At 50.6% G+C, this 27,014-nt stretch overlaps 2 protein-coding genes across 8 annotated transcripts in view; one reads left to right on the top strand and one right to left on the bottom strand.

Moving 5' to 3' along the window:
• Positions 1 to 8,963: 8,963 nt before the first annotated feature.
• The window catches only part of SH3RF2 (SH3 domain containing ring finger 2), a 34,136-nt gene continuing 16,085 nt past the window's right edge, over positions 8,964 to 27,014 (bottom strand). Inside the window, exons 4-9 of the mRNA XM_032196915.1 lie at positions 25,409 to 25,732; positions 20,234 to 20,328; positions 16,236 to 16,465; positions 13,987 to 14,354; positions 13,035 to 13,330; positions 8,964 to 9,057 (exon numbers count right to left, since the gene is read on the bottom strand). Coding sequence (XP_032052806.1) covers positions 13,037 to 13,330; positions 13,987 to 14,354; positions 16,236 to 16,465; positions 20,234 to 20,328; positions 25,409 to 25,732 — 1,311 coding nt within the window. The 3' untranslated portion in view covers positions 8,964 to 9,057; positions 13,035 to 13,036. The remainder of the gene's footprint in view (positions 9,058 to 13,034; positions 13,331 to 13,986; positions 14,355 to 16,235; positions 16,466 to 20,233; positions 20,329 to 25,408; positions 25,733 to 27,014) is intronic.
• The window catches only part of GRXCR2 (glutaredoxin and cysteine rich domain containing 2), a 45,596-nt gene continuing 32,672 nt past the window's right edge, over positions 14,091 to 27,014 (top strand). For 6 of the 7 annotated variants that reach the window (XM_032196923.1, XM_032196922.1, XM_032196921.1 and 3 more), the window contains exons 1-2: positions 14,091 to 14,380; positions 24,400 to 24,499. The gene's annotated coding sequence lies outside the window, so the exon portion shown is untranslated. Of the gene's footprint in view, positions 14,381 to 24,399; positions 24,500 to 25,200; positions 25,306 to 27,014 lie in introns of all 7 variants that reach the window. The other variant, XM_032196919.1, reaches the window with a different exon arrangement.

Below are 27,014 nucleotides of genomic sequence, written 5' to 3'. Positions count from 1 at the left end.
CTTGGAGACAAATTTGTGCCAAGGCTGAGAACAGAAATTTCTTACAAAAGATATGAGCAAGGGCTTTCTAAATAACTTGAATTAGACGCTAGATTTGCTCTCTGAGCTCCAGGCGAGAAGGCCACCGTTTTGGTTAACTGCTAGCAAAAGCAGCACGTGGTAAAACAAATCCTTGTACTGCCCTGGATAGCAAGGTGGGACTTACAAACAACTCCCAAATACATGTGTTTTGGTCACCACGACTCTACAAAAAAAAGTTACCAGGTGAAGTGAACTGATCATTTCCTTGTACAAAAGCACCTTCATTTCCAAGAAGCAGGGAATACAGCAAGAAAACATTAATTTATCTGGCTGCTGCTTTGTCAATAATCCGAGCAGAGAAAAGTTACTTCAGAGGTTTAGAGCAAAAGTTGCTTTGTTGCTCTTACGATACGGGCTTTCTTGTTTCAGCCACCGCCTGGAGAACAGCCTCACGTGCACGCTGCACAGAGCTGGTTGGGAAGCCTGGGGGGTGTGTGTGCAGTTGGTTTTTTCTCTCATAACAGGGAAGTTAACCAACGGTGGTGTTCCTTACATTCTCAGTGTTTGAGTGAACCAAACAAATTGATTCTTAATCAGCAAGGCAGAGCTAATAAGCTGGATTTTTTTCTGCAATTGTCTGTTGGCTTCCAGGAGGTGTCACTGCTGTGCTCGTTCGGGTGCTTTTTTTCTCTAGTAAAAGCTGGTAACAGGATAAAGAGTTTTTGTGTGTGTGTGTGTTGGATTTCCCATGTTATTAAGAAAATTCTGGTCTTTCCTAATATTCTTCCTGGTATGATTTTAGTTTAAAATAATAAAAAAAAATAATAATCTGGAGAGGGAACTTTTTTTTTTTTAAACCCGAGTATGTTTTTGAAGGATATAATTTCACAGGTACAAGAACAGGCCTCTTTCTTTTATTTCCCGACTTCCAAATTTCTGCTGTCATGCAGTGGGGTATTTCCTTTACTTTCATTGTCCTTGGGTTTTCCTCTATTCAGAGGAAAGTACAGATACTTTTCGCAGAAATGCTACGAGCTATAAATAACATCACGGAAGGAAGTTAACGTTTTGGCAAAAGTTCAGTGGGACAGCAGGGGACTTCGGCCACGTCCCTTGACGCCAAGACTGGATGGGATCTGAAGCTGCACAGCAACTTCGGAAATGTGAAACTAAGCGCTAAACAGCGTGTAGATGTTTTGATGTCTGGATTTTTCCAAAGCAGAGTGAGTACGGTACCTGTCTGTGGTAGTGCCCTGCTGCCCGCCTCATGATGTGCAGGAGGTGGCAGGTTTGATTCAGGTTGTCTCCTGCGTGCATCCTGCCCAGAGCGAGCTCATAGCGAGACGAACGTGGGCACCAGGGCAACGGGGAACTCTTTTTCCCACCCATGTGCCTGTTATGCAGGCACTTGATGAATTTGCCTCATTAAAAAAAAAAAAAAAAAAAAAAAAAAAAAGAAGCTGTGTTAAATTTCCCCTGATATTAGTAAAGCGTTTTGCTGACTGACAGGATTCAGGTTTAGTATGTGTTTGGAAGGAGGAATATATTTTGGCTGTCCCTCAGAAGCGCTGAAGCTGCACCTAACTTCTTGTTGGAAGGATTTATGTCTGTCCTCAGCCGATTCAGCCGAGCACTGAACCTGATGTACCTGAGGACCTTCAGCCACCCCGGCCCTGCAGCGCGCTGCTCGCCTGTGCTCTCGCGTTCCTCTGGCTGAGTTGCTGCTGGACTGCTTGGAGTAGTGCAAAGCAGCCAGCTTCGAATTCTGCCTGGTAATTGCCACGAGTTTAAGGGCTAAAGGATGTGCTAGCACTCTTTGTGGAGCAGCACCAGAAGTAACAAAGAGCTTGCCCAGCACCAACCCCTCGCCTGGGGCCGCGGGCAGCGGCGTGTCCGTGGGGCAGGGCAGGGCGGGCGGCAGCGGTGCCCTCACCCCTCGGGTTGCTCAGGTTCCTCCAGCAGGCGGATCCATCTGTTTCCACCCCCCGTGAGGTTGTTGCTCCGTGGTGAACGCTGCTGGGATCCTGTTGCTATTTATTCCTTCCTGGATGACCCCTGGGGTTGGGACCTCTTTTTCTTTCTGGCCTCGAAAGAGGAGTAAGGTCAGGAGGCTGATCTGTGGCTAATGTTATAAATAATCTGGTATAGTATAAAAATCTATGTAGGAAAATCTATATAGGAACCATATAGATGAGGAGAAATGAAAGCTCCCTGTTGCATATTTCACTAAAATATCTTGTTCCTGACACAAGACTTAAGCAGGGCTGCCTCTGACTCAGGAATTCAGTTCAGAGAAGTTTATTAATCCCTGTGGGTTTTGCTGGCAGAAGAGAGAATTATTGACTCTGTGGCACCAGCAAAGTATCCCGGATCTATATTTTGTTTAAAGCAGTAACAGTTATTCTTCAGTGCTGTCTGGCTGTGTTAGAAGGATTGCTTGACCTTCGGTGAATTATTTTCCACTGAAGGGGGGAGCAGCTGAAGGCACCGAGTGAGCTGGAGGTGCCATCGGCTGCTGAGCAGCAGGGCGGCTGCCAGGGAGCAGCTACCAGCGAGGTTCTTTTAGAATGTTTTTTTTTTTTGTTTTTTTTTTTTTTTTTTGTTTTTTTTTTTTTGTTTTAATATTTGTGCAGCGCTTCCAAGGGGTCGCCATTAACACTGACTGGTTCTTGAGCTGCCTGTGTATGGAGAGGAGCCCCCTCAGCACGCACCCCTCTGGCAGCGGTCTCTGTCTTGCTCCTTCCCCAGCTTTGAGGCCCTCCAGCAGGGAAGGAAACGCAGGCTTCTGGTGGCTGTTTTTGGTTGATGGGCTTTTTTGTTCCTGGTTTTGGCTGGGTCAGTTTGATTGTGCAATTGTGTTGTGAGGTCTGGCTGCTTAACCTTGAAATCCCCTCCCTGATCTGCAGGTCCCTGCTCCGTGTCACCTCCAGCAGCTGCCTTCAGAGCTTTGGCTGCTGCAGGACGCAGCCGATGTCCAGGTACAACTCCAGCCGCTACTCAAACCACGGATTAGGCAGAAGGGTTGAGGCCGTGTTGTTTCCTTGCTTTTGGTATTTTTAAAGAAATCTCTTAAACCGTGCAGGGATTTCATAAAGAGGGACTTACAGGTGAGTTTAACAGAACGGGAAACGCTATATTTTTATAACAGCCTGGTGTTTAAAGTACTGTCATTATTTTGCTAAACCAGATTTAAACAATGCGATTCCATAGCAAAGGTCCTAGAGCATCAGTTTTGCTGAAGATGTTGTGCTTTGCTAGATGTATTTACTTCTGAATTGCAAACAAAAGGCAATTTAAATGAATTGCGAGCCTGTGATAGCAAAACATTATTGAATTTACTTCGGGCAATAACAGTGAGAGAAAACCAACACATCCAAATGGAGTCAGCACTGAGCAGGTGCTCTGAGGCTGGTGCAGTTTATGCTCAATTCTTTTGTTCCTCCTGGAACAATGTTTCACAGATTTTGAAGTCTCTTCACTACTGTTGGGGCCACAGCTAGAAAAGGGTTTTCTTTCATCCAGCTAGCAGCACCGTGTCAGCAGGCAGAGATGACGCCTGGAACCCAAAATGTGTCAGGACTAAATTCAGTGTGGGGTGTAGCGTTTGCCATAAATACAGGAAATTTGTTGGAATTCAAGCAAAGTTTTAAATACACATGCACATTAGGAAAGAACCCCTTTTCCTGTGGCTTAAATCTGTTCCTGTAGTATAAATCTGTTGGTGATCTGGGACCTTCAGCTGAGATTTTTCTTGTCTAGCAGCCTTGAAAAATTTTGGCCCCACAGCTGTGCAGGTTTATTTCCCAGTGCATTTGGGAAAGATGAAGACAGGCTGAGGGAGTTGGGGATGTTCAGCCTGGAGAAGGCTCCAGGGAGACCTTACAGCAGCCTTCCAGTACCTAAAGGGGGCTGCAGGACATCTGGGGAGACGGACTGTTCATCAGGGATTGTAGTGATAGGACAAAGGCAACAGCTTTAAACTAAAAGAGGGGAGATTTACGTGAGATATACAAGGAAAATTATTCACTCAGAGGGTGGCGAGGCACTGAGCAGACTGCCCAGAGACGCTGTGGATGCCCCATCCCTGGAGGTGCTTGAGGCCAGGCTGGACGGGGCCCTGGGCAGCCTGGGCTGGTGGGAGGTGTCCATGTCCATGGCAGGGGGCTGGAATTAATGATCTTTATGGCCCCTTCTAACCCAAACCCTTCTGTGACTCTGTGATATGCCCACTGCTACGGCTGGCACCGCAGTGTTTGGTCACTCCTTCAGCCTGCACGGCCGGGCGCTGCTGGGGCAGGGAGCCCAGTGCCTGCCCCTGGGGCCGGATCCACGCTGACAGCGGTGGGGCGCGAGGAGCCCCGTCCTGGGGTGCGCTGCAGGTGGGAGCCGTGTCCCGCAGCGCGGCGCCGAAAGCGGTGACGTTGGAGTGACGCAAATGTGAACAGCCCGTTTGGGACTCAGTCCCGGAGAAGATGGATTCCACCCACCAGCCCCCACGCTGTTCGCACCGGCTTTTGCAGGATCCTACAGCCAAATTCCTTTTTGATCTGAAAATCTGTTCTGTTACCTTGATGCATTTTTAAAGCTGAACTAATGCATTAAATCTCAAGAATTGCCCTGTCTCCTGCACCGAGGCAAAAGCGGTATTTGTTTCATAATAGAACGGCAACTCCAAGCAACTACTCATGTTTTTAAAGTACTTTGTTAGAGCGCGGCTGTATGTGGCTGTGTAGCTGCTGTAGAATTACATAGCCCAGAGCTGGTGCTGTAAAATATACATTACTGCGTAATCAGGGTGGCAGGGAACAAAGAGCCCTTTGAAGCTGTGCTGGAGCCTCCATTAAGGCTGAGGCAGGGGTGTCCTCAGAGCTTTCCGCAGTGAAATCTGCGGCTGGCCAGCTGCAGACCCCTCCGGACCCGAGCTCCCTGCTGAGCGCAGCCAGCGGGTGGGAGCGGGGCCTGGCCTGAGATGGGCGTCGGGGTAATCCTTGGGCTGGGTCTGGGCCTGGCCTGTGAATTCCTTCTGCTTGATCTTGGTGTGCAGGGTGAGGCGGTGAGCTGGCCCCTGCTCACACGGAGCTGCCGTCCTTCTCTCCCAGGGGCTCCTGTCCGAAGCCCGGCCTGCCCGCTGCTGGCCTGCTGCCGCCTCGGGGCTGAGCACTGGAGAGGAGCGCAGCGACCCCGCGCCAAGTCCCTGCTGCTGCTTCAGCTGGGGGCGGCGGGCTGAAAAAAGTCCCCGGCAAGGGAGCCTGAGTCATGATGCTCTCTATCCATCCACTTCTTCTCCCTCACCACCCACTGTGCAAAATGTCTTGCTTTTAAAAATAAAATGTATGAGTATTTTATAGCCATCTCTCTCAGCTGCTTCGCGTCGCATGATGTTAAGCGTGGATATGATGCCCAATAACCCGCTCTTCATGCTAGGCAGTCATATCGAAGCAGTTTACCGATCCAGCCGCGGCTTGAAAGTATGAACCTAATTTGTCATCTTGGGCTTGGACAAGTGAGCTGAAAACCATGCAGATTTACTCGCTTTTCTGAGAGGGAACAGCAGCGACCCAGTCCCGCAGCAAAGGGGGCAGTAACACAGCGCAACAGCAAGAGATGGGACAAAGCGGGGCAGGAGTTCCCCTCCCCTCCCCTCCCTGCACTGTGTCAGTGCCTCCTGCAACTTGCCTTTAACGAAGCAAGAGCGGAATGAGGTGACTTGCTGCTCTCTTATCCAAAGGTTTCAAAGCAGTCAAAAAAAAATTTTTTTTTTTTTTTTTTTAAAGTCAAGCATTGCTTAGTGCTTAATGTGATTGTTGTATTTGCTTGTAGGGAGGCAAAGAACGTCACCAGCACAGATCGGTGGCTGCCGCTCGGCCCGGCCATGGTGCCAGCTGCAGCCGCGGCCCCGAGGCACCCGGAGCCCCGCGGGTGAGGTGGGGGCGAGCACAGCTCTGGCTCCTGCCACCGCGGAACTGAGACGAGATCAGAAATAACCATTCCTGCTTTTTCATGCAAAAACTTTAATGGTAGCACAACAGCTTCTACAGGATGGAATAATGCACGTTTGGCTCTGAAAATGTCATCAAGACCCGTATTTTCCACCCGTTGACCTCCACCAGGCTAGCGAGCGAGTTTTATAGAGCGCTCATGCCGCAAATCGGTTCTGCCGCTTACACTTCCAGGTACAAGGTGCAGTAATCCACTTGTCTTCAGTTAACTTCTTAATTAATCTACAGGTTACAGACCTAAACTGCAGTTTTATAAACTTAGATAAGTAAACTTTTGAGAACTTAAAATATTTTTAAACCATTGTTTTTCAGTTACAGAAATACAAAATAAATATTTTGAAGATTATTACAAACCAGAAAATTAATATCTTTGTTTATTGACTTTTGTCTTCTCCTTAATAGTACGATAAATTGAAAAAGCCTTTTTAAAAAATGAACTTCACATCATGGAAAAAATATTAAGCATCACTGAATTTGTACAAGTATTTCCAAACAATAAAGTAAATATATGTATTCTATTTTTTTTTTCTACCCATCACCAAATAAGAAACGATTATATATCTTACTGTTTCTAAACATATACATGTAAAAATAGTCATTTCTCTTTTCTTATTTATAGTAACATGGCAGTAACATTTCACTGTAATGTTTCCTGGGCTCAATGCAGAAAGTAGGCAACAAAATTCACTGGTCTGTTATGCAGGTGACCACAGTAAATCACTATCCATTGATCCTTCCTGTCTCTAAAATATATTCAGGTTGGAAGTTTGGTATTAACAGATCTTTTGTCTGCTTTTATTAAGTGTATAGTCTTCATCAGTGCGACCGCTGTTCGGTGCCCTGTGTGCCAGACCAAGCGGAGGCCTCTGGTTTCTCCACAGCTTTCTGTTTGAAGCAGGCGCAGTCGGAGCGATCGCCCGTGAAGCTTCTGCCAACGCGTCCTGTAAGTCCCCATCGCTTCACCGGGGGTGCTGGGTTCTGAGCGCTGGTTTGCCGAGTGTTTGGAAATGTTACTTTTTAAATGGGACATACTGAGACTTGGGGACGGGACGGGACAGGACACATGACTTAAAGTCTATACAGCTATTATTACATTGAATATATGTAGTGGCACAAATGAACCTCAAATATTTGACAACAAATAAACCTTCCAAAATACTGATAAATGTGCATAGGAACTTGCTCATTCCTGGGCTGCTCTGGTGTTTCCAACCTAAATGTTTTGAGGTCAGATTTGTCCCTTTCACTTTCCTGGAGCTAGGTACAGAAAAGGGCTGGGGTGAGGGGCTCTGCCCCGGGCTGTTTGGGGTAAGGAGCCCCCCCGAGAGGGGGCTTGCCGGGACGGACTGCTTGTGCTCCTGGGCTTTTCTCTCCAGCTAATTTTTTTTTTCTTTTTCTTTTTCTTTTTTTTTTTTTTTTTTTTTTTTTTTTTTCTGAATCTAGCTGAGGTGCTTGGTGCTTTAACTGTTGTGGTTTTGGGTTGGTGGCTTATGAAAAACTAAACAAGATCAAGTCAGGAAATGAAACACGTGGAAATAAGTGTTCATTAGAGCACCTGGTGACTGAGAATATATCACGGCTTGGGTGTCTCAATGAGCTACAGCCTTAATGTTTGTTTGTTTGTTTTCTAATGTTTTAGGAAATGACCCATTACTAAAGGGAGCGCAGGGTGGTTGGGAGAGTGCAAGAAGTAAATACTGGTGTTGCACAACGTGGTCTTTCACTAACTTAGCGGTATTGCGATACCTTTTTTAAAGTCCCATGTTCTTGCAATCATGTGATCATCTAAGAAAGAAAAAACAAACCCTTGACTTCCATTTATAAAAGAGGAAGAAACTCTTGAGAATGACTGTCAAAGGCTCAGCAACTGGAAGACATAGAAATCACAGCCCAGCAGGGTTTCATAATTATTGAGCTACTGGTGGCACTTGGGTTTGTCAGACCAACGTGGTTCCAGCCAGCAAAGCCTCGAGCCTGCCCTTGCCCTCTTGAAGTCAACGCTGTTTCCAGTAGCACCTTTCTGTAATTTTTCAGCACATGACAAGATGTGATCATAAAGGCATTGCATTGCTTTGGATGCAGCATCCTCTTACGTGACTCGTGTCCTCTCACCAAGGAATAACGAGATCCTCTTCACCACAGAGCAGGTGCCGGTCCCCAGGGACGTTTTATAGACCCCAGTCTGGCTACAGTTCTCAGGCTCCTAGGAGAGCAGCCTGCCAGCTTCCCCCTGAGATGGCCGTGCAGAATTCCCTCCTGAGGTGCCCTATCGCTGTTATTTTCCCCAGGGCAGCCGTGGGAGGGAGCCCTTTGGGTGCAGCTCTGGGAGGCTGGGGGGCTTCCCTCACCCCTGTGCCTGAGACGAGTTGTCCACTGCGTGAAGTGTGGGGAGGGAGTTAGTTAATGCTGTTTTGTTACCTCTGCTGCCTTTGTTCGTAATTCATCAGGAAACATGACTGCAGTTCAAGCTCAGGGGGGTAGGTTACTTACTGAAGTGCTCCAAGGTTTCTGCCAGGCTAGGCAGGCAATTAAAGCAGAGCTGATGAATGGTCTGATTCAGCTCCAATTCATTAACTAATCATAAGAAATGAGCAGATAGAAAATAAGCCCAACTCAGGGACTTGAGAGAGGTTCGTTAAGGGTCCCTCTGTCCCCATGTGCTACCCTGTGTGCTTTTCCAGAGCTCTTTCCCTGCGCTCCCTGACAATGCGATGCTGCAGATGGTTGGAGCCCCAGCAACCAAGTGCCTTTGCATTCAGCCGGGGAGGCAGAGAGCAATGTGTTTTCATTACAGAAATGCATTATGCTGCAGTACAGTTGCAGTTGTATTTTTCCTTTCCCGCTGTTGTTTCCTTTGAGCTGGGTCACGGTGAGGCAGGGCTGAGCCTGGGCAGTTCAGTGAGCGGGGCCGGGGCCACTGCAGGGAGCAGCACGGGTGGGGTCCGGCCTTTCCCGGGCTGCTGGAGGAGATGCAGCAGCAGGGGCACGGTGCTGGTGTCCAACCTCTCTTCACTGGGGAAACTGGGCTGAAGAGAGTCTGGAAGAGGGCAAGAGAGGAGAGAAGATAAATATATACATATGAAAATGAACACACACCCTTAAAGAGCTCACCCGCCTCCATGCAGAGCTACCACCCTCCTGCCAACATGTGATGCTCCCTTTACATTGCTAACGATAAAAAAATAAATAAAAAAAAAAATGAGAGCAGCCAGAGGACGGACAGGGGTTTGGAGCAGATCTTCATGAGAGATGGAGTGCACTTCTGGTCCCCAGCCCAGAGCTGAACCAAGAAAATGCTGTTTGTGCTCCAGGCTCTCCCTGAGTGGCTGTTCTGCTCACAGAACAGAGGTGATTAGAGTAATTGTTCCAGAAGAGACATTTCTGGTCTGGTGCACTTAGAGAATTGCTCCTGGCAGACCCCGTGGATGTTTCCCCTGGTGTGAGCAGCCTTCCCGTGTCGATGAGGACTGCCTGTGGGGCACTGCCTTGCTCAGCGCTTGTGACACAGCTGCAGGTTAGCTCCCACTGGGGGTTCCCATTTAGGCTGGGTTTTTGGGAGAAAGCTCTTGAACCCTCCCTCCTTTTGCCTGCAGTGTTCCTCAGTGAAATACTCCAGTCCAGATGCTGCACCCCACCATTTTGCACTGGGCTGCAGGATTAAACCAGTGGGAGGTAGGCGTGTGGCTGGGAGTGCTGGGTGCTGGCAGTAAGATGCTTATTGGAGCTGTTGCTTTAAAATGCGTCCTGTTTTCAGTTCTTTCTTCCTGCACATTGTGGATACATTTAGGGAACTTATCACCATAGCATCAAAGCACTGAAATACCCTGTGCAACAGACTCTGAAATCTGTCCCAAAATAGATTCCTGCTTTTTTTACCAAGGCACCAATTTCATTGTCAGTGCTTCCTTTCCCTCTTGGTGCCTGTGACTCTGTGTGTGTGTGCACGCATGGGCACAAGTGCCAGAGCTTTTTCTCTCCCCATCAGCCCAACGCTGTCACGTGTTGCCATAACGCAGTGGGTCAGCTCTGGGGGAGATCTGTGTGCTTTTGGTGTTTTTGTGTTAAGTCTCCAGTGCCGTGTAATGGGCTGAGCAGTTTTACAAGCTTCCCTGTGTGCATGGGTCTGTGAAACCTCACTGCTGTTTATCTTGGTGGAAGAGGGTGGCTTTGCTCCATGAAAGGCAATGTTCTGAGCTGACAACGTTATGAGCAGCATCCAGCTGTTGTGAGCTCAGATGTTCAGACTTTATGGCTTATTAAGTCTTAAGGCATGCTGAGCACCTTTGGATTTTCCTGATGCTCACGGAGTCTACTGAGGCTTGGCTTAGTGCACCTGACAAATTGGGTGATGCTGTGCTTCCTCCCCCCTGGGCTTTGGTGGCAGGACTGAGGCGTGAGAAGGAGCCCACAGGCAGCTCTGCAGGTGTCCCTCTCTTTTTCTTTTTTTGCAGTCCCAAACAACTTCAGATTCTTCCTTGTTGCCCGCCTCTTGTGGGAGCCCGCCCCACGTGCAGATTAAATTTACAAGGTGACTTCAGCGTACATCTCTGCCTGAGGCCCCAGGGAGCTCCCGTGTGCTGTTTTCTCCTTGTCGCTCGCGTTCAAACACCTCTCTGCATGCAGGTTGTGCTGAGCCCCTGGGTGTCTGCAGTCACTGATGCGCTCCCTGCTCTCGAGGAAGGCTCCTTTTGAGGTCCTGATGGAACGGGCTCTGGGGTCTCGCAGGGCAGAGCTAATTGCTGGCAACAGGCGAGGATCTCAGATCAGAGCTGCTGCAGGCTCCCCGGGCACTGCCTCGCTGCTGGCTCTCGAGGGACCTCGTGCTCTGCTGGTCCTGGCAGGCTTGAGGCTGCCTCTTGCTGCCGGGTGTAGAAGCCCACCCAGGAGGGGCAGCAGGCACCAGCAGGTGCCCCGCTCTGTGAGCAGCGTGGACAGGGCCCTGGTGTTAGGCTGGGCTCTGCTGTACTAGCGGGAGGTGAGGATGCTCCTTTCTGGGGGCAGTCAAACACAGCTGTTCCCCTTGCTTCCCTACGTGTGCTGTCCCTTCTCAGCACCGAGCTGAGCTTCACATTTCCTTCCCATTTCTCCTCTTTGGCAGCATTTCTACCTGCATAATTAACTCTCACGTGTAGCTCCAGCCACCCATACCACTATCTTGAACGAGTCTCAGGGAGGTCAGCTGGCGAAATGCATTGGATGCTTTGTCAGCAGGTTACGGGTCAGGTCACACCAAGCCACCCGGCCTTTATTCAGCACATACCAAGCGATGGTTGGAGCCAGGCGTGAGCCGGCAGCCCCTCCTTCCCCTCCACACTAACTATAAATTACCGACTGGGACGATCCTGGACATACTTAATGCAATTCTGTTTATTTCTGACCGTGGCTGGGAGAAGCGCAGTTGTTCTTGGTTATAGAGACAATGTATGAGGCTTTCTGGTTTAGTTTTAAAGGGTTGAGAGGAAACTCCAGCGAAGAGCTGCCATTTTCTCTGTGTTGTTCAGTTCCCACTGAAATGGCATTGCTAAGAGCTGTCTTCACCCTCTTACTGCCACTTGCACCACCTTTTATACCTGGGAAAAGTGCACATTTTCAGTTTGTCAGGATTTTTCTGCAGGACCTTAAATGGTGACAGACAGCAGCAGGCAAAGAACTTATCAGTACCACTGGTTATTTCTGTGCTACTGAAAATCCCTTCTTGGGGAGAAGCCAGCTTCCTGCTTCACAAACAGAAAAGGCCTGAAAGAGCAAAAAGCAGGGTCTGTGGGCTAGTGGAGGTTTTTATCCATTTCATTTCCTTAATTCCAGAAGAAAACCTCCTTCTCCAAGGCACAGCCTCAGAGAGTTTCCATCCACCAGCAGAGTTAATTCTGTAGGTTCTGTATGCGATTAACCAAGGGTGTGATTTTACAGCAGTTTCAGAAGAAGCACAGCTGCTGCTGTTAGTAGCTGCTAGGAGATCTAATGTTTGTTTGTTGTGGCTCAGGTGGGAACCGGTGGTCTCTCAACCAGCAATGAAAGCGAGGTGTGAGAGCCAAAACCTGCTGTGCAGCAGCCTGCTGGGCGCTGCCCGCTTGCCCGTGTGCTCCCAGGGGGGTGGCTGCAGGGCTGGGCTGGGGCTGGGGCTGCCCCGGCAGAGGGGTGCTCTGTGCTGGGGGAGCGCCGAGTCCTGCTCTCTGCTCCTTGGATGATGTTTCAGGCATCCTAATGTAGGCTCAAACCCAAGAATCCCATTTAGGGTGTTTACAAAAGCAATATCCAAATGGGTGGGTGGTGAAATTGGAGTAAGCTCATGGCCAGCTGGGAAGCGGCTGTCAGGTAGCTAGAGGAAAGCAAGGGACGAGGAGAAGCAAGATTCAGTGCCCTCGTCTGCACAGTCTAAGTGGATGTTGTGAGGACATGTCCCTTTCTATTGTCCCTTTCCTCAGCAAATCACCTTTTAAACTATTTTCTGAGTTACAGCTCCTGGGCTAAGACCAGTGAGAAAAGCAAGCAACCGACCTAACAAAAAATCCGAGTGAAAGCCCCTCAGAAGGGAATGCGAGCATCCAGCTAGAAGCTGACTGATTTTGATTTATGGTTTCTTTATCCTGCAGAAGTAGAAAGGTAATGAACCACTGTTTTGATCTCTGTGGGTTTTCCTGTGGCAGTGAGGAGATCAAAACAAGTTTAACCGTTTCTGATACCTGTGTGCTTTCTTCCCTCTCCCGCTCCTTCCCCGACTCTCCTACAGGCAGCCCTATGCCGTGCCGAGGAGTGCTGGCTTCGTGTTGCCCTAAGCCCAGCTCCCCGCTGCTCTGCACAGTTCCCCATGGGGGTCCCGCAGCCCAGCCCGGGGCCGTGATGCCCGGCTGGCTGGGGCAGGGACAGCCGCTGCCCTGTGGGGCTCCCGAGCTCTCAGCTGGGCCCGGGTGCTGGCAGCATGGCCCATGGGGAAAATTCCCCGGCAAGGAGGGGTGGCACCGGGTGGGATGGGGAGGCACATTGCGGGGGGACACAGTGCGCGGCGGGGATTACCGTCAGTTCGCGGAAACGCTGCTGTAGCTCTTCCTGATGGGGAAGGTCAGCTGGCCCGAGAGGTCCAGCGATGCCGCCTTCGGGTGCAGCGCCCTGCGTGGGTGCAGGGGGCTGGCGCCGAGCCGGGGCGAGGGCAGCGCTGGCAGCTCGGGGCCCGGAGGGCTCCCCTCGGGCAGCGGGGGCTCCACCACGGGTGCCGGCTCCGTCCTGCTGCGGGGCAGGCGCGGGGAGGGCTGCAGGCTGTGCCGCTTGGGCGGTGGGGGGCTGTGGTTCTGGAACCTCACCGTCTTCACCTGCTGCAGTGAGAAGGGAACACGTCACCACGGGGAAGCAGGAGGCTTGCCGGGAACGCTGTGGTCCCCCCTGAGCTCCCAGGGCTGCCCCCCTCGGGGTCGGTGCAGTGACTTGCCCTTTGGGTGCCCCGGGAGGGGAGAGCTGTCAGCAGGGCAATGACGGGGTGTCTGCCTTTTTACCCAGGCAATGTCGCTCTGGCTGCCAATGGGGAGAGAAATCTCCATTCCAGGCAGCTCAGCCAGTGATGTGAGGGAGATTTGGGGGCACACAGGAGTGCTGCACAGCCCGGCCCAGCGGAAGGTCTGACATCCAGGTCTGGCATCTGCTCATTTGATACCAGACTCCTGGCGACCTCTGTGGGATTCATGCCTCATTTAAGACCTCAGAAACTCTCAAAATTTGATCACGTACAATGTTCATTCATTCACTCCGAAGGAGACCCTGCAGCACCCGGCCTTTCCAAAGGGCTTAATTTGAACAGCAGAGTCAGCAACACCATTACCTGATCACTTAATGCAGGTATGGATCCTGCCGATTTCTATCAAGAAAAAACCTGGTGAGAAGGGAGCGAAGCCCGTAAGGGATTGGGGCCATGGCCAGTGCTGGGCTGACACCAGCTGTGGGTCCCTAGAGGGCTGTGAGGTCCCCCCGGCCGTACCTTTTCGGTGCTGTTCCGGGAGGTGTCTGGTTTCACCAGGATGGACGGTGGAGCTGATGCAGGCGGCTTTGGGGCTGGCTCACTCTTTGCTGGAGGGTCTTTGGCATCCAGGATCACTGAGCTGCAGACAGAAGGCGTTCTGCTTTCCCCTCCTCTGACCACAAGCACTGGTGAAGCATCGTGGGAGAAGTTTGGCCTCATTCCTGCCTCAGCCACGCCAGCTCCAGGAGGGATGCTGTGCGGCTGGGCGCTGATGTGCTGATAGAGCTGAAACTGCAGCGGGCGCACCGCGGCCGTGGGAGGACGCCGCAGGGAGCCGGCAGCCTGCACGGGGCCCCCTGGCTGCCCCGGCCTCTGCAGGGACCCATCTGGGGAGCAAGAGCCACGGGAGGAGGTGAGTTAACAGGAATGCGGTGGGTCCCGAGAGGAAGACAACAGCAAAGCAAAGAGCAGAAGTGAGCGGTGGTTATGTATCAGCAGCCCTGTTCGCAGGCTGGTCCTCACCTCCCCAAGCCCTGTGCCGGGCAGAGACCCTCATTGGGAAGTACCCGCAGTGGGGAGGCAGCACATCCCCGTGGGTCTGGGCACCTTCTGCCATTTTTTTTTTTTTTTTTTTCTGAACAAGCAAGAACTGTAAGCACAAGCCCTTATGCCTGAGCCGTCCCCACAGTGCTCATGGTTTGGTGCTGTTTGTTGTTCCCACTTTGGCTGCTCCATCTGATACCTGCTTTCCAGGCTGCAGTGCTGGAAGTCACACACTTTATTTCTTCTGCAGCTTCTTGCTGTTTGCAAGATTGATTTTTTAAACAGAGCCACCACAGGGGAAGGAGTCCTTTGCAGTAAAATAACTTTTAAGATAAATCCAATTTTGAGTCTAAAACCACTGACAATAGTTCTTGCAAATGAGCCTCACCCCTGCCTGTGACACTGCCTATCTCCAGCCGGCAGCTCCGCCTGGAAGTATCGGGGAGTATGCCAGAGTTGCTCAAATAGACTTGGAAATATATTCCAGAGCAGCATGTATGTTCTGAAGATAAACCCCACCAGTCTCATTGGAAAGCGTTTAACAAACTGAGCTCTGAATAAGCTTTCAAAAAGAGTTTTTCTTTGCCAACTCAAAAAAAAATATATTAAAAAAGGAATCACCAGAATAACCACAGCTGGGGAAAGCCCGCAGTGCTTTCATGGGGCATTTGCTTGGGCATCCCCTGCAGCCCGGGCACGTGGGACCAGTGGCTGCAGAGCTGCGTTGGCTGGCAGCACGGCTGACCACAGAGTGACCCCTGCTCCTTATTTTTGTGAAGTATCCTTTCTCACCTTCAGCCTATTGATGATTTTATGCACCCTGGATATTTCCAAGCTGAAAAATTTTGCTCCAGAAATAGAAGTTATTCCATTCTCTTGATCATTCTTCTGTATACTTACTTCTAATTGTACTGTATTCTTATTGAGGTAAGAGAAATGTGAGGTATTTGGGATATGAGTTCACTAGAACTCCTACAATGACACAGCTGAGTTTTACTCTCTTGTTCTGAGTTCCTTTCTTAATAATTCCTGCTTCAAATAACATTTCAAATTAACCTTTTTAAATTGCTTCTGAGCATGGAGTTGGAGCTCTCAGAGTCATCTGTGACAACTCCAAAATCCCTCTCTAGAGGGACGCAAGTAATTTAGGGCCCAGTGCTGTGTGTGCATAATTAGGGCTTATTCTTCTCTACATCCCTGTATGGATGTTTCAGCTACCGCTCTAGCTCCCCGTGTTGCCTGGTGTTGTGAAATTATCTCGTGGATCTTTGCAGCCCACCTCAGACATGACTGTGCTGAAAGCCCCAACACCAGCGGCAAACTTTGCATCCCCGTCCTCGTGCCTGATGCCAGCCGCGCTCCGTGCGGGCGCTGCTCACGGCTGTCCCCGGGGGCCCGCGAGTGAGCTGCTCTGCGCAGCGCTGGTGGAAGCTTTTTGGCCGTCCGCTGTGCTCAGCAGCCACCTGTTTAGGCACTCCAGCTCCTTCAGGGAGCTCAGGCTTGTTGAAAAGACTGCTCTGATTCCCCTTTCCCCCGCCATGTGCAAGGTTCGCCTGCCTATCCTCTGATTCCACTTAGGGACCGATCGTATGGTCTCAGTACAGTTCACCTTTAGCTTGCTGGCACTTGTTTCACTTACTTTGACGGCCAGCCCTTTGCTCAGCACCCCGTAATGCTCAGGGCCCCTCCCAGCCCCCCGGCAGCACCCCTGGCCCTGCACTTACTCTTCCTGGTGCTGCCGCGGCCACGCCGCAGTGACGCCTGCCCCGTGCCCCCCAGCGCGGCCGCGCTCCTGCCAGGCGAGGGCACGGGCACGGGCAGCGCAGCCACCTTCAGCGGCCGGCTCTGCCGCTGGCCGCTCTCCGAGATGCTCCCCTGGGAAGAGAGCGAGGAGGTCGACAGCGTCCACGAGGCGTACAGGGAAGGCAGCTTCGAGTCGGAGAGGCTGGGCTTCCTGCTGGCAAGGGAGAAGGAAGGGTGTGAGCTGGCGTTCAGAGGCTTTCCATAAGGAAAGCAGCAGCTGGCCCCAAATGTGAACTGGGTGGGTTTAAATGCTCCTGCACTGCTCCTGTGCCAGGGTTTTGGTGGAAAACACTACAGATGGCACAGGTGGTTCAGGAGGGTGGAATATAGCGCCCAGATCAGTGGTTGAAGCACATTTGAGGCTCGTTGGGGTGGCTGAGCTGTGCTCTCCACTGCTTGTTCTGCTCTGTTTATCAGTGAGGTGGGGCTGTGGTGTTATCGGAGCTACTCTGTGAGCTGTGAAATGATATTGGGGGTGCAGGTGAGCCACCAGTGTGGGTGCACGGAGGGCAGCACGGGGACCCGAGCAGCACTGGGACTTCTGGTTCTAACTGGGAGATTGGGCAGAACAGAACATAAACAGGGAGCGAGGAGCTGAGAGGAAGATGAACCAAAAGTGGCAAGAGCACCTTGGAGATCAAGTAAGTTTTGGATTGACATCAGGATACTCCGAAGAGGCAGAGGCTGAGATCCCCTTGATCTTCTGATGGCAGTTACTCAGAACAAGGCAAAGTTGCTCATGAGGGAAGGAGGGGATCTGTTTTGTCTACCTCACAAGGAAATGGGGGAGAGGGAATGCTGGCTCTGGGCTGGGGACAAGCAAGGCACTGGGCGCTACTTTTCTAAATAACAACGTGGTAATCTGCAAAGAGGCTTCTTGGCTCATCCCCATGCTTTCTGTTTCAGACCCAGCACTGCATTTCTAAGCTCTTTGTCATGTCTTTGCCGAACCTGAGCAAATATCAGGGGAACTGAGGGCACAGGCAATTTTTTTCCCTCACCTAAATTGCATATTTTAATTATTGCTCTTTCTAATGTATGTTTGTTTAGTTAGATCAGCGGCTTCTAGCATTTAAATGCCTGCTCTAAAGACAGTATTTTGATGCTAAGAGAGCCTTCAGCTTATAGTTTCCCTTCTGGCAGAAAAAAGAAGAGTGGTGTCATCCAAAATGAACAAAGGCGAGTCTGAGACCAGACCAGCTGCTGCTCAGCCTGGCTCCCAGACTAACTCATCACTGTGTGGTGGCACCTGCAGGTCTCTGCCCAAGCTCCTGGCCTGCATTAATCAGCCGTGTGAGAAGAAAGAGATGTCCCTGCCAATATCCCAGACTTAAAACCAGCAGACGAAGGCTGACCGCACCATTGGTGTATTTAGGCTGTGTGCCACCCCAGGGCAGTGCTGCTGAACCCATCAGCTGCCTGACTTCTCCCTGCACCAGCCCCTGGGTGTTGGGGGGAGATGTGATTCCCACATAGTGCACGCAGCCAGGCAGGTGTGCAGAGAAATAAAGAGCAGTGGGAGGTGTCCCTCCCATGGCAGGGGGTTGGAGTTAGATGATCTTTAAGGTCCCTTCCAACCCAAACCACCCTATGATTCTGTCATCACAGCCCTGCGAGCAGTCACGGGCTGTTATCAGTGCTGCAGGAATCCCGTGCGGTGATTCCACCGGGGGGAGGAGAAGACACAGCATCCTACACGTGACCCGCCCCTCTCCACATGTCTCCGTTCCATATAAGAGAAATCAGACCTGAAAAGAGGAGCGACGTAGTTGCTGGGGAAGATGCCCACTCTCCCCGTGACCAGCGACATGCCCCGCAGCCAGCCGTCGTGGTACTTCCCAAAGATGCGGACCCCTTCTCCTTTCTGCAGCTCCAGCTCGTCCGGCCCATGAGCCATGTAGGAGTGCAGAGCCACGCACCTGGGGAGACAAAGGGGGGGTGAAGGGAGGGAAGGCAGCCTGCAGAGAAGCCACTGCCTGCGTGTGAAGCGCCTGGAGCACGTCCCGAAGCGCCTGGTTTTAGCCGTGCTGAAGAGGTGATGCTGCGGGGTCTGGGTGAGAGGCTGTCTGCCTGAAGCCTCCTCAGCCAGCGCTTGCATCAAATCTTTGGGTGTTGCTGGTACTGTGGAGAGAATGTGCAGGGAAGGAACAGCCTGTAACTTTAGGCCAAAGGGGATATGAATAAAAGAAAAGCCAGCAGGAATGAAGAACAAAGCAGATCTCATCAAGGCTTCTGTCCCAGAAGAGCCAGCCAAGCCAGCCAAGGGCGACAAGCATCGGGGAGGAGAAGGCTGCTGTCCTTACACAGCAGGTGCTCCATTGAAATAACTGGTTAGGGACCAACGGGGGCCTGTCCTGAGGCAAGGCACCCTGGAAGAGTGCAGCATGGTGCCCTGCCCAGGCGATAGCGTCAGGAATGTGTTCTGCCTTTGAAGCACCCCGTGAGCAAGAGGCCCTGAGACTGCTTGCCCTGAGCATCCTCTGGAGGCGCGGGAGGGAGCACGGCAGCACGGGGCGGCAGAGGCAGCGCCAGTGCTTGAAGCCCGTCCTCCTCGCTCCTCTTGTCCTGCCGCGACCGTGCAGAAACACGCTGGGACCCCAGTCACTGACACTGGGGGGGGGGTTAAGAGAGAAGCAGATGAATGAGGAGGGAGATGGATCTCCTCAGGACTAGTGAGGAAACTGGTTTAGAAATTCATTTGAAATTTCATTTTTCTGTGGAGAGGGGGATGTGATCTGCTCCCACTATTACGGGCTGTGTGGCAATTAGTGGTTATTTAAAAAAAAAACAAAAACAGGGGACTGTCCAAGACTATCCCATAACTTTTAAAATGGTTTGTTCTCTCTCGCTGTTGTTCAGAACAATCAGCTGACAGTTTGTCTAAAAAAGTCTAAGATAACTTCTGCTGCTGCTACTTGCACAGACCAGACAAAGTTCAGCGTAAGGGTGTTCTGATTCTGCAGTGGCTTATTTTATACAGGATTTGTCTTCAAGGGCAGGACAGGCACAGACTGGTTTCATATTGTAGGGTTGAAAAAGGAGCTGTGCAGAACAGGCAGCTGATAAAACGCTAAAATACAATCCTCATTCTGAAAATTATTTTAAGGCTTCAGGAGCGTTCTTATAGTTAGAAATCACTGCGTTTGTGTGCAGCAGTCTTGGATGACCTATGCTAATGCAAGAAAATAGCAAATACCATGAACATAGAACAGATTTCTAGATATTGCTCATGTGTACAACTGTACCCAAAGGTCTGGCTCAATACTGGGAAGGTGCTAATTACCATGTAGACAGCTTGTTGCTATTTGGTTGTTATTGTGTAGCTTACCACAGTGCCAGGCTGCTGAACCCTATTCAGAGGAAAACAAATAATCACAACATACTTACCTACTAATTTTAACTCTGGGAAACTTTTAAAAGATTGGATCATTCAAAACATCAGTGACCTTCACTGCCTTAGAGTAAATACATAGGCTCACTTAAGGTGTGATTAGTTTCTTAATATTTAAAATTTTTAAATGTACCATTGATAAGTGGGTGAAACTATATATACATAAATATGTAAGTGAGGTAGTAAGGTGCAAAGATAGTTCACCTGCGGGAGATATAATAATTCAAAAAGATGAGCACAGTAATTTGGAATCTGTCTCAAATCTTTCCAGCAGTGTATCTAAATTCTTCCATATCCCCTGATCTCCCTAAAATTAATCTTCAGCTGCCCCAGTAGGTCTCTGCGACCTCCTGCTCAGAACTGCCATGGATACTCATGCCTGGATGGGCACTCGGATCCGGACACACGGCACCCGCGCTCTGCTCTGCCTGCATCTCCTGGCACACGACAGCCTCAGGCAGGGCTGGCTCAGCTCAGGTGAAGGTACAGGACATGGCACGACACCACAGTGTTCGTTTCCTTACGTACATGTTGGCTGATAGGTGGTGCTGCAGGTGGGGGAGAGTGACAATGGCTGCTGAGTGTCCCAGCGATCCTGAAGCGGGGTAGTAAGATGCACTGACCTGCAGGGAGAAAGAAAACCACTGTTAGTCTGAGTATAGGCTTATTTTAGCCACTGGGAGAGCGACTGAAAGCATTTAACAGGCCTCACCCATGCTTCCAAAAAAACGAAGAAAAAAAGACACAGTCTTAAAGAGAGGATTTCTGTTGGCCTGTGGCTCTGAGGAGCACCATGTAATGGTGGATCTAGAGGAGACAACTGACTCAAGCGTAACCCCGTCTAGCAGCAATTACTTGCTCCTCTTGATATCTCCAGAAGATTGCAGGGAATGGAATGAGTATCTCAGTGTATTACATAGGAGACAATTGCCTGGCTCCATGCCCCGGTCTACATGGCAAGTAATGCTGGCTGTTGGTCTCAGTCTCAGCAGTGGAGCTGCAGGTGCACAAGAAGAGGGTTGGTGTGCACCATCCCTCTGCCATGCAGCCACGGACCTGCTGCTGGAGGGGTCTTCTGGCTCAGCTGGTCCCTTCCCTGCCTGAAGCTGCACTGGCCTCGGTACAGGGTCAACTAGGGTACATGCCTTTGAGTTTTTTACAAAGACATTTCAGGTGTGAGAGGAGTTGAATAAAAGTCCAAAATGTAGTAGGAGGACTTGTGGTCCTTCTGATTTAGCACTGACACACTTTCCAGGGTGCGGCTCGGTGGGGCTGGTGGAGCTTCTCCCACTCTGTAAGCAAGGAACTCAGCTTTCCCTCTCCCCATGAGGTTGTCTACCTGTGTCCGATGCACTTACACCCCCTGTGTGCATTGCTAAAATGAGGATGAGTTCCCTGAAGTAAATAAAGAAACAAGGCGTTGAGCAGACAAATATCATGTCTATGTATAAGTGGGATATGTCTAGATTTGCTGTTGCAGCTCTTGGTGCAGGTTCATCTTTGATTCAGGAATAAAAAGGAGCTTGGAAAAAAAGCATTTCTGACCCAGACTTTGCTAACCAGGAGGAGACTGTCACGTCTGCCAGGTGAGGGACTGTATAATCCTTGTTCTTTTACTTGTTTACCTCCAGCTGGGAGCACTGGCATTATCTAAAACCTCAAAAAAATACAGCCTTCACCCCAGTGATCCTTTAATAATTGTTATTAAAGCTGTTTACCATGTCCGTGGCTGAGGAGCTCCACAAGCACTTGCACGTGCATAGTGCAGCCCCCTTGGGCAGAGGAGGGAAGCAGCGAGGAGAGCCCCGCGCAGATGGGCACTTGGCTGGAGCTGCCCCTTCCCCACCGCCCAGAGCTACCAGGGCCCCAGCGCCCAGCGTGTCCTCCCCTCGCAGGACTCTTCTGTGCTTCAACAAAGGACCTCAGCCCCCTTCTGCTGTTGGAGTTCTGGGTTTAAAACTTGCTTGGGTAACAGCACTGAAGTCCTGCTGCATAACCGCAGCAGGCTTTAGGTGTTGAGGACAGATGGACAGATACTGGTTCCCTTTTTCTTTCTACTGTTCTGAAAGAAATCTCTTTCAGATACTTCTGTCTTTGTTCTTGTGCACAAACACAAAAACACAAAATGTGGGATGAGGCCAAGTTATGGGAGAGAAAACATGCTTCAGATGGGGTTCATCAGCTTGAGAGGCTGTGACAGCACTTCCATACTCGGGGCAGTCTGGGTGGTGGTGTGCCCTGCAATGCCAGCCCGTGCTCATTAGCTACCAGCAGCTAACAGATGGCATCTGCTTGCCTTGGGAGAAAACATTTGCTCAGCATGGTGGCTAATTTATCTAGGCCAGTAAAGGAGGACAGGCACAGGTGGGTCAGAGGCTCTCATGTACATCCTTCCTCTAGGAAAGGGAACCAGAGAGGTGGTGTGGGAAAAAGCAAAGAGGAAACTAAATATGGATAATGTGAGGGCTGTGATTACCATTTCATTAGTTCAGCAGTTAATTTCAAGGGTTTAGGATAAATAGGATGACCTCTCTGAGGCTAGTAAACTGCTCTTCCATCTCCAGTGTACTCTGCAGGCTGAAGGAAGCTTCCAGATGTAGGGAGCATGACATGGAGATGTTTCAGTCAGCTGCCAGTGCAACATAGGTTAGCGTTCAGAGCTGCTTGATGGAATGAGCAGTAGAAATGGGTACTGGAGCTACTAGATATGGGAAATGCTAATCCTATTCCACAAGCATATACAAAAATGCAGATAAAAAAAATCCAACAAACTATATTAGCCAACTATACCAACTAGACAACATTCTTCAGTTAAGGAATTCTGCTGAAGGGCTCAAAGGACGTCACAGGTCTGTGAGCTGCCTCCTGCTCCCTCTCCCCTCTCCTCGGGCTGTGTCCCCTGGCACATACAGCAGCACCTGCCCCTAGCCAGCAGGCTTGCAGCACGCTGGTGGTGGTCCCTGCTGTACCAGGAGGGAAAGGCACTGGCCTGTATCCTGTTGGGAGCTGCAGGACAGCATGCTTTAATGGAAATACATGTATTTCCTTGCTGCTGCAAACTGATTCATCAATCAAGGTGTAAGGCCTTTCAAAGAAAATAGAATTTTTCTTGGGAAGGTGGACTCTTCCCTCTCACTTGAAAGTCCAATTATCTTTCAAATGGCAAACGCCAAACAATTTAATCTGAACTTTTTTGATTGGTTTTAGCTGGCTGCCTTGTTTACACGCTCGGCAGGGAGACAGAGGATTAACTGGAACAAGGACAACGCAATCCCTCTCCTCTGAGGAGTGGTGCCAGGCAGGGGGCAGCACGTGGCCGTAACACCCTGCACTTCTGCAACGCCTTGCTTGGAGGATCTCCAAGTGCTTTACAAACATTAGGAGATTAGCCAGGTCTCTCAGCCCGCACAGGCGGGGAGGTTTCGTTATCTCTGTCTCACAGACGGAGGCCGAGGCCTATGGCGTGAGGCGGAGGCAGCAGCGCTGCTGCCTGGCCCTCACCAGTGCTGGGCCCGTGGGCTCGTCCCTCGGCCACTGGCAAAGCGCGTTGAGGGTGAGGAGTAGCGGTGCCCGGCGCTGGTGCAGGAAGGCCCAGGCTACTGAGCTCACTGCTCTGTGCCACCATTGCACTCCTCCAGTTTGTGCCCAGTGCCTCTTGTCCTGGTGTCATGCACAACTGAGCAGAGCCTGGCTCTGTCCTCCCTGCACGTATTTATAGGCACTGATAAGACCCCCCGAGTCTTCTCCAGGCTGAACGGTCCCAGGTCCCTCAGCCTCTCTGCACAGGAAAGGAGGGATAAACCGCGGCCTACTTTGTTCTCGAAACTTGCTCAGCCGGTGATTTCCCTTTCCTTCCCAGTGATGCTCTGTTTGTGAAAGGAATTGTCATGGAACCACCGCCCTTTCAGACACGCACAAGCCACACGAGGCTTTTCCAAAGCCCCAGCACTTACTACCAAGGCTAAACCTCCACAGGAGGCTGCCGCCTGGGCAGACTAGCCCTTGGGACAGCATCAGCTCTCGCCTCTTCCATTGCTCCTCAGTCCTGCAGCTTCTGTTGTAATCAGGAGGGTTCCCTTATCAGCAACTTCAGCACCGCGGCTGTTCAAGCTGATTACTGTCAGGGAGCTGTATGCGTCCTCAGTGGGATACGACCAGCAATATCTGGCTGGCAGTTCGTATCGAGGCTTGCGCTAGAGTCTCAGATTTCCACCTCAGTCAAATACCGTAACCCAGAGATGGAGATGGAAAGAGGAAAAGCTGCAACCTCCGTGGCCACGTGCACAGCACATAGATCCCCCCCTAAATCTGCAGGAGAAAAATTACTGTTTATAAGAAAGGAAATTCAAACCGTTCTAAGGCAACAAGTTAACACATTCACTCTATTGCTTATGCTGTTGACAATAGCTCACGCTGAGACACTTTTGGTAAAATTATATTGGGTTCATGAGACATGATACCATTTCAATTGAATTATAGTTCTATTGTAAGGCTTCATTTCCTCTCACATAAACCAGGATCTAACATCCAAGGCTCTTCACAGGCTATTGCTAAGTACAAAATGCCTGCTGGGTTTTATTGCATAGACACTGAACTACCAGGGGCTGGCTTATTGCTTTATAAAATGTTAGAGCAACCTTGAGTATGAAAGATGCCATATAAATCTAAACAAAACCTTTTTTCTCCCATTTCAGATGATCTGTGAAGATCCTGTATTGAGATCTTTAGTCAGAGTGTGAAGAAGGAATGAGACTCTTTCGCCTCCTAAAATAAGGAGAGGATATAGTCCAAAAGGTCAGTCTACTTTTATTAGCTCAGCCCCTAGTTCAGCTTCTCTCAGCACAGGCTTGGGTTTAGCCTGCCGGCAGGCAGGGGCTCCCTGGTAATTGGCCTCCCGTGGCAGGAGCCATTCATCTGAGAGAGGCAGGCTGATTGAGGACAGCGCAGCAACCCTGACTGCTTTTCGGGAGGCTTGATATCCCTGCTTAGGAGCAACAGGAAGCTAGACCACTATTGCAGCAGACGTCCTAATGCGGCTTTTTGTGAGGAAGCCTGTCCTGCTGACAGCTTGTCTCTGAGGGTTAGAGCAGCACGCTGCCAGCTGCTTACGGGGCTGTGCCTCGGTGCCAGGGACCTGGTGGGCTCTGGGCGTGCGGCCCCATTTGCTGTGGGCTGCGCCACGTGCGTGGTGCCAGCAGAAGCGCTCCACAGGTGTCCAGCGTCCCCGGATCCACCTGGACCAAATCCCCATGCAGAGGAAAGGCTGTTACCAGCCACTGCCTCCCCTACACAAGGTGGGAGTGAGGCCTGGTGAGTGCCCCTGGGGATTTGTGTTCCACACTGACCCTTTTAAAATTAAAAATACTGGATTTTGCAAGTGAAGGTCTATGTTTTCTCTGAGAGCTCACCGCAGTAGTGTAGGAATTGGAACAGGAGCACTTTATCTGAGTTTAGTTACTCTGATAACTTCACTTCTCTTTCTGTGAATTCCCCAGAGTCCCCAGACCTACGGACAGACCTTTCAATTCAGAAGGAGGGGAAAACATCACAGGCAGCCTGATGCTGCGGATGACAGTATCTCACTGATGCTGTCAGCCTGGGTATTGTGTCTCTGTATGTGTGTGCTTCAGCTTTCTGGGCACCCGCCTACACACCCAGTGTTTCTGTCCAGAGCCCACACCCCGCACCGCACCGCTCCCTCACCTGGGCAGGGGGGCCCTGGGGGGCGTCCGCCTGCTCGCTGCTGGGGGTGGCCACGCTGGGGTTGCTGGAGCTGATGAGCACCGGGGAGCTGATCTCCAGCACCGGCCGGTCGGCGGGTGCGTGCACCATGCGGTTCAGGGTGTTGAGGGCGGTGGTGATGGAGAACGGCCGCAGGCTCTTCCGCCGGGAGTCGGGTGCCTTGTGGAGCGCGGGCGGCTCCCTGCCCTTCGCTTTGGGAGAGGCCGTTCGCAGCGACGCGCACTTAAACGGGGGCGGCCAGTGGCTCTTGCTGGTCTGCAGGAGCTGCCTGGCTGTCGTGTTGGGCTGGAAGAGGCAGAAGAAAAGGCTGGTGATGCCGCTGCAGTGGTTCCCCTTCCCGCAGGCTCAGCCCAGGGGCTGCTCAGGAGCTTTAAGCTGCCCAGCAGCACAGCAGCGGGCAGGTTGCAGGTTTACAGGTTATCTGTACAAATTGTGGCTCAGTTATGTCCTTGATAAGTTTTCAGTGACAAATTCTGAATGCAAAATTACCAATGCAGAGCTCACAGTGAAATTTTAATTGGTTTGAAACATTTGTTGCTTAGACAGAACATCAGTGAGGCTAAATGCCCCACTCCCCACCGATACTCTGCGGAAACTTCATCCCTTGCCTAAGCCCTTGACTTGCAGAGGTGCACAAAGATGGCAGGCTCACTAGCAGCATTGCAATAAAGCCAGCAATAAATCAGAGGGGACATTTGGGCACACCTTCCTGTTCTGCGTCATGCTGGCAAGCTCAGGTGCACCTGGCAATGGGATGCTGCATCTCTACTGCCGAATTTAGGAACAGACTTGGAGAAGCTCTCACTGATAGCAGCTTCCCAAGCAAAGCTGGAGCCTCCCATTACGTCTCCGTAGCCCAGGATGTTCATGGTTCATTGCTGTTGCCCCTGAAAAGAGCCCAGCTTGGTAACCATCGGTTTTAATGAGAGAAGAGCCAGGCCCTGAGTTTGCACAGAGGCAACAATCAAGCAGTATTTCTTGGAAACTGCTGATCACTACAGTATTAATAGCAAAGGGCATGTGGTGACAATGTTTTTCACCATGATGACTGCCAAAGGAATTAATCATGATTTACTGCTGACATTAACGAATTGCAAAACTTTGAGATTCTCACCCACTCATGTGAGGCAATATGCCTGGCTCCGCGGATGAAGGAGAATTAGGCTAACACAGAACAGGTAGTTGTCTCTCAAGCGTTATCATTTTAAAGCATGGATTGTTTTCACATTTCCCTCCTCCTCACTTCTTAAAGCAAGTTTTAAAAAGCATTGTGTATGCATACGTACACATATAAGGTGGTAATATTGTCATTTATATATGTAATCAAACTTTAGCCAGAACCAAAACCAATTTTCTGCCTTTTCTAACACCAGGGGACTTGACAAAGAGGGGCACAAACTGGAACATCAAAGCCAAAGAAAGCCTCATGTTCCCCAAAGTAGATCTACCTTTGCTTTCTCCATAACTAAGAACTTTCTCCATAACGAATTCCCTGGTGTCTTTACATGGCCCTAGCTAACTTATTTCTGTTAACACCAGAGTTAAATAAGTCATTTCTGAAGCTAAA

Source organism: Aythya fuligula, chromosome 14, assembly GCF_009819795.1.
Source record: "Aythya fuligula isolate bAytFul2 chromosome 14, bAytFul2.pri, whole genome shotgun sequence".
NCBI lineage: Eukaryota > Metazoa > Chordata > Aves > Anseriformes > Anatidae > Aythya > Aythya fuligula.
This window is presented reverse-complemented; position numbering and strand designations above follow the sequence as displayed.